The following is an 11,899-nucleotide window of genomic DNA, read 5'->3' on the forward strand; positions in this document are numbered from 1 at the left end:
TTTTTCCATTAAGAGGTCTTGCGAAGGAAAATCCCCAGACATAAGAAGTGAGAAAGAGAGAAAGAGAGAGAGAGAAATAAAAATTGCTGGCTAAATGTGGCGACGGTTAGTCAGGTCGAAACTGTGAATGTTTCAAAAATGACAAAACGTGTGAGGCTTTAATTGAACGGCACAGCATGGCGGGTAGGGAGTGGGACTTCAGACAGGAGACAGGGGGATAAAGAGCTGGATGGGCGGAGGACAGTGGGTGTGAGAAACGGAACAGCCGCCAACGAGCCCTCTCTAGTGGAAAGAGCAATCCACCAGAGACTCCTTTCCTTGCGCCAGCTTCTACGTAGTTCCGCCCATTTGTCCGTTCATTCGTTAGGAAACAAAGAAGCTTTGAATAGGAAGGGATGGAGTCGATGGGAGCTTTGATCCCTGGCACGATCGCAGCTCTTGCTCGCTAAAGCCTGTGCTCACTGCGCTGTAACGTTCAGAGGAAGCGCTGCTCAGCATCAAGTTGCTCTTGTCAGATGCGTCCCTCAGAAGAATGAGTCCTCCCTCCACACCTCGTTTCATAAGACACCCTGTCACCCATGGAGGGGTTCTTAGGCCACAGAAAAACACTTGCCTTCTGTTGCCACTCAACGAGGATTCCCAATAGTCAGCTCAGTCTTCCTACTGTTATTCTGTGGTGTATGTCTGTTAGGGATGCTATGTGCCAATTATGTCCATGAGATCATATCACACTTTCATTCATTGTTTTTTAGATTGCTTTTGACAGTAGAGGGATTCTTATTGTTACTCAAATCATTCTGTCTTACACATACACTTCCAGAAGAATCATTTAACTGACTGTCAAGTGTGTAATTGGTTGTATTTCAAATATTCTTTGGTTCGTCAATGGTTTTCATCTTTCTTTTGTCTTTTTGGGGGCAGTATCGACTGTGCTGGGATCCTGAAGCTGCGCAACTCTGACATTGAGCTCCGTAAGGGTGAAACAGACATCGGTCGCAAGAACACGCGCGTGAGGATGGTGTTCCGCGTGCACATCAACCAGCCCAATGGCAGGACGGTGTCCCTCCAAGCATCCTCCAACCCCATCGAGTGCTGTGAGTGCCCCCCCCCCCCTCTCTCTCTCACACACACATACACACACACACACTCTCTCCTCTAAAACACACACACATACACACTCTCAACCCCTCTCTTCTTTTACACACACAGAAACATACTTGTCCTTACACTCCTTATGCCTGTGGAGAAACATACACCCACACATACGTACACATATTTGCACGAACACAACCACAAACACCTGCATGTACACACAACAATAGAAGGTAGAGATAGCTGTGTGGAGAGGCTTTGTTTTGGACCAAATGCGCTCTTGTAAGGTAGACTTCAGGCGGACTTTTTCAAAGTGTGTGAATGATGCCATCTCACAGGACGGGCTATTTTTAAACTTTTTTCTCTTCTCCTCTTTCTTCTTTTCTCTGAACACTGTGGCTCCAAGGGAAAATGTGTTTGAGTTGGAAATACCAAAGCACTGAAACCCTCCACAGTGGTTAGCACCTTGTGTTTGGTTTGAACGTTGATTAACAACGATGAGTCAGCTCAAACGCCATGGGCATGGACCTGAGAGAGATCACCCGCTGAACACCTCATTAGTGTGGGCAGCCGTTACTGCCGAGCAACCAGAGAGGCAGGGTTTTCCTTTTTTTCTTCCTCCTCCTCCTCCTCCTCCTCTTCCTCCTCCTACTCTTTCACCAAGGGTCATTTGCCATCCATCCCCACATCTGAATGTCCCGCAGCGTTGGACGAGCGCTTGGAAAACGCTCTGTTGACCTTTCCCGGCGTCTGATGTAATGTCCACCTGAATGCAGACGGCTCGAGGTGCCTGCCGTCCATACTCGCCGCTTCCAGATCTGATGATGTTATCCGTCCTTTCATGCCACCTTTCATGATTTTATACCCACCCGGGTAAACTTCACTCGGGTCCTGGGACGCATATAAAGGCCTAAGCTTTAGACGGACCGAGTTGTGAAATGATTTTTACAGTGCAGCACAGAAACCTGATTAAGGCTTGTGCGCACAATGAAAAGTAGATGTCTGATTAACGGAACGCGCTGTGTTGGGCGTCGATGCCTTCAGGCCTCTGGCTATGAAAAGCAGCTCCGCCGTTCAACAGCCTCCAAGGTGCGTTGCCGTATGAAAATGTTTAGTAGAAAGACACAGGTGGTGCATAAAACATAAAACATTGAAACGTGGCTAATCCCGAGCTGCGTTGCCAAAAACGCTGAGCCCAGCGACATGCAAACATTAGACACGATGCAGACAAAGCAAGGGCTCAGTGGGTCATCTGTGACCATGAAGGGAGAGATGTGATACGATCAAGATGTGATGAGATGAGAGGCGGGGGGTCTTCTGAAGGCAATCCACGGATCGTATCATGTCGGGTTGACGGCCAGGGTCTTGAGTTATTGGGTAGTGCACGGGAGGTCGTGCTGGAGGCTTGGGTCTCAGATGCACATCTGTAAGGGGTAAGACTGGAGGCCCAGGAACAGATGGAGAGTTGGGTTCTGGGCAGGCTGAGTGGGCCTCTAAGTGTCTTAGTTTTTTCTTTGATTGGATGTCTGTTTCCCTCTTTCTTTTTTTCTTACTTTCTTTCTTTGCCTCTGTCTATCTTTTTATCTTTGCCTCTATCTAACCTTTTATTATCAAGCTTTTTATTTATCTCTTTATTTATTTATGAATGTATTCATCTATCTATCTATCTATTTATCTATCTGTCTGCAGTTTTACTTATTTTCTTTGCACTTATTTTTTAACATTGAGAACCTTTTTTGTCTCTCTTGCCCTTCAGCCCAGCGTTCGGCCCAGGAGCTGCCCCTGGTGGAGAAGCAGAGTCTGGACAGTTACCCCGCCACAGGGGGCAAGAGAATTCTCATCAGCGGCCACAACTTCCTGCCAGACTCCAAGGTGGTGTTTGTGGAGAAGGCCCAAGGTAAGCTCTCGCCGTCTACAATGTCATCTTTCTCACCCACTTTCCTTTTCTTCTCTCTCTCTCTCTCTCTCTCTCCAACTCTCTCTATGGTTTTTCCTGCTCTTTTCTTTCCCTTTTTTTCTGTCCCTCCCTCCCTCCTCGTCCGTCTCTCCCTCGCTCAGTTCCCTTGGTCTCTCCTCCCGTCAAAATAGTCCCCGTCCTGCCAGCGAGCCACATGTGGTGTGCATTAAGGCACTATATTTTTAACCAAAACCTATTTACATTTGCAGAAATTTCCATTGCCTGTTCACTGACGCTTGCCGCAAGTGAAGGAATGAATCACAAACGGGGCATGTGCAATCTCTCTCTCCTTCTCTCTCTTGCTCTCTTTCTGTCTCCCTCTTTCTCTCTCTCTCACTTGCTTTTTCTCACTCTCACACACACAAACTCCCCCTTCTACTCTCCTTCAAAGCCACCTCCCAGCTCCACTCCTTTTGACATTCTCTCCTTCTCTCCACACTCTCTCACCTCTCGCAATATCCCTCCCTCCCTCTCCTCCTTGTATCCCCCCTCCACCTCCCTCTCTCTTATTATCCATCTCCTCCACCTCCCTCTCTCTTATTATCCATCTCCTTCACTCTCTCTTGAGGGATCTGTTGCAATTTGTCTTCTCTCTATTCTGTCCTGTCTGTCTGTCTGGGTGGGAAGGAGCTTCTGGGCTGCTCCAGACTGTGGATATCGGGGGTTTACAAACAGTCATTTGCCTGATTGCTGAGAGAGACGCAGAGGGCTGAGGAGGAATGATGTCAGGGATGTGTGTGCCAGTATGGAGATGAGAGCGCCTAACACGGCCTCTTTTCTCCTTCTCTCAGGTAGTAGGTGCTCCATAGCCTTTGCACATACATTATCGACTTTCTGCAAAACTGGGTAGATTTGCCTGCTTTTATGGGTGAATGAAAGCAGTATGTTTTTTTAATAGCGTTAAAAAAAAAACGTCTTAAAAAAAATGTGTTAAAAAAAGAAGGTACGTAGAAAATGAGAAAAACACTTTTGCTTTTACTTCCCAGACTTCTCACTCATGCACCTCCTGTTCTGGCCCATTTGTCTTTAATACGTTTTCACATCCACGCTACCTTTGAAGTGAGCCTGATATGGGCACTGATTTATGTCGGGGAGTGGGCTCTGACAGGCACTAGGGCCCTGAGGAAGACTTTTGCGGGCCGGGCCTGCTGTGCTGCTGTTTGTGCGAAGGGCTTTCCCATGCCTGCTACTGGCCTTGGCCTCCACCACAGGACTGCGTGCCATGGCAACAACAACCCCCCCCCCCCCCCCCCACCCCCCCCCCACACTCTCTCTTTTCCTGCTTAGCCAGCTGCATACCCCTGCACCCCCTCCCACACACACCACATGCACACACACACACACGCACACGCACACGCACATGCACACACGCACACGCACACACACACAAACACACACACACACACACACACACACACACACACACACACACACACACACACACACCCCCTTCCTCATGCTGGCCATTAAATACCCTGACACATTGCTAAAGCCTCCTTAAGCGCAGGCATCCCTCTCAGAGGTAACAGGAGGGAATCACCAGAAGGGGAGACTCAATGTCTGCATAGTCCTCTACACTCCACTCTTCCTCATCCTTTTTCTCTCTGTTTTTGTCTTCTCCTCTCTCTCCCCTTTTCTCTGACTTTGTTTTGTTATTCAAATTTTTAGTTTTCAAATGTTCTCCCTTTTCTTTCTCTCTGTATATGGGTATTCTCTTTCTTTCTCTACTCTATCTTTCTCTCATGTTTACTTTACTCTTTGCTTTTTTGAAATACTCCTCATGTATGGTTTCTCTCTGTATACTCTTTCCCTTTCTACCTCCATCTCCCTCTTCCTCTACTTCACTCATGCTCTCTCTCTCCCTCCCTCTCTCCCTCTCCCCCCTCTCTCCCTCTCTCTCTGGCCAGACCGTTAAACACATTAGAGCATTGAGGGGCTCTGTGCTTTTGGGAGCCTGCTGCACCACTGCTTGCCTGCTATTGACATTTCAGACGGTTGTTTTCTCTCTGTGTTGCGTCCTGAGAGACACTTCCGGGAAGGCGCAAAGAACGCCGGATTCTTTTCCTCAACCATCCCTCCTTCTCTCCTCCTGTTTGTCTGTCTGTCTGTGACTTATGTAAGATGGGTTACCCACCCCGCCACGCAAACCAAGTGAAATATGCACCAACTGGCCCTTTCCCCCTTACGGACGTTAATAAACAGAAGCAGTCAGTCAGATGACGCTCCAACACCCATAAACTCAGGTAGTCTGTTGTGAACGTGATAAACAGGGGACATGAAGATGATTTGCTCTTTTGGGTAGAGCTGATATATCAAACATCTTTACATTATGCCAACATGTTTCTTCTGCTGCCTTTGGTCTGGGATAGAAGTATGTAGTGGTGAGGTGAGGGTTTATGATATACCATATATCTGAATCTAAGTTTGATAAGTGGAAATAATATCCCCTGGGCCAGTAGTCACAAAACATTTAATCGCACTAAAAGTTTCTCCTAATTCCTATTCACAAAGCTGCTGACACCAATTTTTACAAAGGAAAAGCAAGAACTCCTAAGCTAAGAAAAAAACACTTCGGCATGAGCCTGCTTTCAAAGACTTCAGTGATTGGATGATTGGTTGATAGGTGCTGACGAGTAGGCATGCACTTCATAGCCCACTGCAAAGAAGGATACATGAATAAACAGACAAGTATGTGACTAAGGCTACACGTGAGATAATAACGGAATACGCATCCCCCAGAATGGGTATCTTCACACAGTTTTTAAAATATATCTGGGTGATGACACATGGGACACACACACACATGAGCTGAACACAAACTTGTGCAATGGTAGTAATTACTGGCAAGGCTGTAGAAGCTGCAGCTATCAAAGGTAAGGAGCAGTGCTGCTTTCTTTCCAAGACGTGCTCCAGTAAACAGCCCCTCGAAAAATTCCCGGATTTTTTAGGAGCAACAGAAGGGCCCTCAACCTTTCATGCCGACTTGTTGGGAACCTCTCGCTCCCCACAGGATAGCCTTCCCAAAATGTAGAGATGAGGCTAAATTTATTTCACAGTCCTTAAGAGAGGCATTCAAATGATAAATTGTGCTGAAATATTATGGTGTCTGTCATCTCATTCATCAGAATTTATATTTTCAACATTTAAATGGATAATCTTTTGGAATATTAAAATGGGAACTTTTGAGCACAGCTGAACTGCTTAATTTTCTTTTGAAGTCAGACATCAGCAGACTTCTGAGTCAGGAAGTGGGTTGTGTCTTGGTTTCTGTTTGTGCTAAATGATTGCAAACAGAGAGATGCTTCCGCCTTCTCTTTCTGCATATTTATATATCTCTATCATGTCTGTTGATCTCTTTCTTTCTCTCTGTTTCCCTCTCTCCTTCATTTGTTTTGCCTTTCTCCTTTTATCATCCTCATTTCCCCTCCTTACACCTCTCTGTCTCTTATGTTGTTTTGTATTGAGACACCTGAGACCATACGCAGAGAAAAAAAGAGAGAGAGGGTGTAGGCTGCTCAGATGATGCCATCATGAGAGACCGTAATGTTCTCAGAAAAATAATTATGTTTGCTCGTCAAATGCCAACGCCAGCCCCACAGCCCCGTCCCTGCAGTCCCCACGGTCCCCACGGTCCCCACACCCGACAGGATGTCTGATGCAAACCTGAGCGGACCTATCAGCCCTTTACAGCAAAGCACAGGATGCTGATGCTTGTTTGCGTAACTGTGTAGGTGTGTGTGTGTGTGTGTGTGTGTGTGTGTGTGTGTGTGTGTGTGTGTGTGTGTTTTGTGTGTGTGTGTGTGTGTGTGTGTGTGTGTGTGTGTGTGTGTGTGTGTGTGTGTGTGTGTGTGTTTTGTGTGTGTGTGTGTGTGTGTGTGTGTGTGTGTGTGTGTGTGTGTGTGTGTGTGAGAGAGACAGAGAGACACAGAGAGAGAGAGATTGCTAGGAGATTGCTTTAGCTAGCCCGCAGGCCTGTTTGTGTGTTCTCAGCAGGAAGTGTTGTCAGTGACTCATCTGTGAGGGATTCCCTCAAGAGGGGTAAAGCGGAACAGACACACACTCTCTCTCACTCACACACACACACACACACACACACACACACACACACACACACACACACACACACACAGACACACACAGAGAGAAACAGCGGGAAAGAGAGAGAGAGAGAGTTTTTACATTTTCAGAACATTTAATTGAATTTGATTTTTTTCTGGGTGGCTTTATAATAAGCACTGTTAACTAGCCACAATTGTTTAAATCCCCCAAGAGTAGGCATGTGGCGACAGTCGTATTGCAGTTCTTGTTGTTGTTTCTTAGACTTTGCTGGAAGTGTTAGAGGCTGTTAGGGACCTTGTCTTAGAGAAGAGCCTGGTCAATACACCTTTTAAGACTCCCCAGTCCATAACCAGAGGGAACATGTCAATTAGTGTCATCCTCATCTCTAAGCTCTTTTTTCATGTCTCCTTGCATAGCCTAAACCTCCAACGCCTTCCATGTGTTCAGAGCGCCGAAACGGAGTTGATATTAAGACGGACTGACGTTTACTGGCGACTAGACCGTAAACACCCAGACTTTGTGTATCTCAAAGATCTGTTGAATGAGAGTTTTCTGAACACCTTCTGGAAGGATCTCCTGCTGTGTACTAGTGACCCTTTGTTTTGTCATGTCAGAGACTAAACAGCCTGCTTATTGGGACACTATCGCAGAGAGAGGGAAGGCGTTTGCGCTTTTTTTCAGAGATTCAAGATCTCCGAGAAAAAAGAAACTTTCCATCTTGGTTTGATTTTTCCATGATCTCCCCCTTTCTGTTATTTTTATTATTGTGTGTCCGTGTGTATATGCATGAGAGAGGGAGAGAGAGGACAAGAGAGAGAGGGAGAGAAAGAGAGAGACTGAAAGAATGAGTGAGGAAGACAGATTTTCTTTTAGCACAGCCCTTTGTTTTGGCACTGGTCTGTGTAGGCATACCTGGCGCACCTCGCGGTGTGTGTGTGTGTGTGTTCTGGCATGCCTGTGTGTTTTTGGGGCTGCTGTGTACTTGTCTGCATGTCTGTGCATGTGTGCATGTGTGTGTGTGTGTGTGTGTGTGTGTGTGTGTGTGTGCACATGTGTTTGTGTGTGTGTGTGTGTGTGTGTGTGTGTGTGTGTGTGTGTGTATGTTTGTATGTCCGTGTGTGTGTGCGCGCGCGAGCGAGCATTGCACTGGGGGAAGCCTGCTCCGTGACTCAGTGGGGAGGGAATTCCCTTGTGAGCTGGATGGCTTTTACATCTGGTCTGATTGGACCTCTGCCTGGATCTCTGCAGCACTACCACCACCACCACCACTGAGCTCCAGCCCCCAGCTCCTCCTCCAGCTCCACAACCAACCCCAGCTCTTCCCTCCCTGCCCCACGGGCAAGCAGCCGTGCCCAGCCATCGCCTAACTCTTTTCTCCCCCCTCCCCTCCCCACCACAACCACCACCCCCCAGTCACATGCAGGCAGCCTCAGCTGGCCCCAGCCACAACCAGTAGTTTCTGAGTGTCAGCACGAAGAAGTAGCCAATCCCTCAGGCATGGAAGATTCAGATATTGGCACAAGCGTGTGTCTAACCTCAAATGTAAATGCGAAGGGGATTACTTTCATTTTGGTAAAAAACAGAGCTAGTGACTGTTTTTCACGGTAAATAAATAAAGAGAAATCTAAACAGTGTGCGAAATATAAAGACGGGAAAAAAGGGGTGCTTTCATTCAAAACCTGAGAACTCCCCTGAAATTATCTCTGGAAAGCATAAGGACGAAGAGAAAAAAAACGCACGTGCGCACACATACATACACACACACACACACACACACACACACACACACACACACACACAACAAGAATTCAGGGGGCTGGATTATTTCACGAGAGCCTCTGTAATTAAGACTCGTCATGAATCAGACTTTCCATTCACCAGCCCTCCCTCCCCTCAAAAAAGGAAACAAAAAAAAACAACACAGCCAGGGCTGAGGCGAGCATTCCTTGGCAGCTCGCTGTTGTTTTTGTGGTTGTTGTTGTGTTGGTTGTGTTGTTGAATGGTAGTCTACCGTCAGCCCCCCACCCCACCCGACCCATCCAGCCCCCACTGACCACCACTCCCCGTATCAGAAGAATGGGATTTCTCTTCTCACCGGTTGGGTTGGGTGTGAACTGCAGGTCAAGTCCAGGACGAGTGGTCACTGCCCTGGAAACAATGCCTCCCACACAGTTCAGCTCGGAGGGGCCAGGGGCCGAGGGCTTGAGGGGCCGAGGGGCTTGAGGGCCTGAGGGCCGCACTGCTGCACAGCTCCTTTTTCCGCCCCTCAAAGGCTCAGAGGACAAATGGGAGGATTTTTGAACACGCGTTAAGCTGTAAATTGCATCCTGTGGGTTGTAACCAGGGCTAGAGAGAGAGCAAGGAAGAGAGAGAGAGAGAGAACGAGAGAGTGAGAGTGAGAGAGAGAGAGAGAGCAGTTCTCCTCTGTCACACGAGGCAGAAATTATTCCCTGTGTATGTGCAACTGTGTGTGTGGATGCGTGTGGTCGGGTTGTGTATAAAGATGCATGGTATGTTGGAAATACTGGTGTTACTTGTGGTGCTGTTTGATTAATGAAAGACTGTGAGATGTAGTAAAGATAATAAAGTAGCAAGGCGTTTGTGTGTATGTGTGTGCAGTCTGTGTGTGAGTGTATGTGTGTGTCTGTGTGTCTGTGTGTGTCTCTGTCTGTGTGTGTGTGTGTGTGTGTGTGTGTGTGTGTGTGTGTGTGTGTGTGTGTGTGTGTGTGTGTGTGTGTGTGTGTCTGTGTGTCTGTGTGTCTGTGTGAGTGTTTTAGTGCGTAGGTGGGGACGGTTGGATGGAAAGGTGTAGCCAAGGCCCTCTGAAACAGAAGCATTTTGCAGATGTTGCAGGGAGCAAGCGGAAAGTTTTTGCGGTTATCAGTCCTACGGCACTCTCTGACATGAAAAGGTATGCCACATATGTGGCACTGTCCCAACTCATCTAAAGGAGTGGGGGAGAAAGGAGAGAGGAAGGGAAAAAGCGATTTGGGCTCTCACTCTTTCTATCTTTTTTTTCCCCTTCTCTTTTGTTTTCGTTTCATCCTGCAGAGCAATTTTGAAGACCGTAGGGGCCCCCGAGCAGATTGCAGCGTTTAATTCCTGCCCCCGTTGATGAGAGACAGATAGAGGATGTGAAAGAGAGAGAAGAGAGAAAGAGAGAGAGAAGAGGAGGGAGACAAATGAGGAGGAGAAATAGTGTGAAAAATAAGACAAGAGAGAAGAAGGCACAAAGTGAAGGAGAGAGATGGCAAGAAAGGTGGAGATGGAGATTGACAAATGGAGAGCCAGACAGGTGGAGAGATCAGGGCGAGTAGATAAGATGGAGAGATGGGGAGCTAGAGAGAGAAAGAGCAGTGGGGAGTGTAGGGTGAAAAACATGTTTACTGGTTGACGTGGAGCTCTAAGGTTTCCCTCTTGGAGCGACTCCCGGAGAGGGGGCGGGCGAGATTCCCTCATGGTCCTCCAGACGTAACAGGAGGAATCATCCTGCTCTGCCCCATAGCAGGCGACGTGCGTAGCCTCCACTCATCCCTCTCTCCCTCTCTCTTTATCTCTGTCCTATCTCTCGATCTCATTCTACCGATCTATATGTGCAATCTCTCTCTCTCATGGCCTGTCTTTCTCTTCTCTCTGTCATCTGTGCTACTCTTTCCCTCTGTCATCTGTGTCACTCTTTCCCCATGTCACTGCCTTATTCTTTGTGTCAATCACTCTTTGACTTTTTTTCTCTCTTCACTTTCCTCTCCCTGTCGCATCTTTCTCTCTTCACTTTCCTCTCCCTGTGTCACTTCTTTCTTTCAGTGTGCCACTCTGCAGCTGTCTGCCTGCTCTCCGTGAGCTCTCATCGCTCCAACCACTCCTCACTGGCACAGCCACATATCATCTCTCTCTCCCTCTCTCCACTCGCTCAGGACGGAAAGAGAGAATCCACTCTTTTCCGCATCTGTATTCTCCCTCTCTCTTTCTCTCTTTCACACACACACACACACACACACACACACACACACACACACACACACACACACACACACACACACACACTTAGACTTGGCCTGCTTTTGTAATTCTTGTCTTTATAACTCAAAAGGAAATAGATACCTGCTGGTCTCCTCTCTCAGTGGACTTTGACACCCGCCCCGCCCCTCTCCAGCCCAACCCCTCCCACCCTCCCACCCTCCCACCCACCCACACAGGCCCTCGCTATCACAGGGCTCTTTTCTTGCAATTTTTTTGGTCTTTTGTTCCCTCTCTTTTTAATGCGAAAAACATTTCTTTGTGGGGGGAAAAAAAGCAGAGGATCTCCCTTGAATCAATTGTTAACAGCTTTTCCTGCGCTGCGACTGTGGTCTTTTACATCATTAGCCCTCGCAGACTGAGGTCATCGGTTTGATTTTAGCAGAGAGAGAGCTTGGCTCCTTTGCGGCCTGAGACCAGCAGAGATCCAAGATTAATGGGATATCTATGCCTGTGACCTGTATCCCTTTTTGTATGCTAAAGCCCTTATTAAGCCTCATTTGAAAGAGCTGCGCCGTAGTTGGCTTGCATAGAAACCAAATGCAAGCAGGCCAAAGAGGGGGAGAGAGAGAGAGAGAGAGAGAAAGAGAGAGAGAATGGACTGTAAGTGAAGTGCACAGTCACGCCTGCTGCAGCCCTCAGCCCAATGGTGTGGCATTGTCACACATGCAGAGACGTGACTTTCCAGTTGGCCCCTCAGACTCAGTGTCACCTCTGCTCCAGTCGCCACTAATGAGCGGGGGAAACATTCTGAAAAGACCCTTTTTAGTTTTC

At 47.7% G+C, this 11,899-nt stretch overlaps 1 protein-coding gene across 1 annotated transcript in view; it reads left to right on the forward strand.

Annotated features, from left to right (window-relative positions):
- Window positions 1-11,899, forward strand: part of LOC308380353 (nuclear factor of activated T-cells, cytoplasmic 1-like) — a gene marked incomplete at its 3' end in the record, with an annotated part of 67,370 nt that overhangs the window by 21,379 nt on the left and 34,092 nt on the right. The window contains exons 5-6 of the mRNA XM_080857664.1: window positions 922-1,094; window positions 2,849-2,989. Of these exons, the coding sequence (XP_080713790.1) occupies window positions 922-1,094; window positions 2,849-2,989 (314 nt within the window). The remainder of the gene's footprint in view (window positions 1-921; window positions 1,095-2,848; window positions 2,990-11,899) is intronic.

This window comes from Sprattus sprattus (genome assembly GCF_963457725.1).
Source record: "Sprattus sprattus genome assembly, chromosome: 19".
Classification (NCBI taxonomy): Eukaryota; Metazoa; Chordata; class Actinopteri; order Clupeiformes; family Clupeidae; genus Sprattus; species Sprattus sprattus.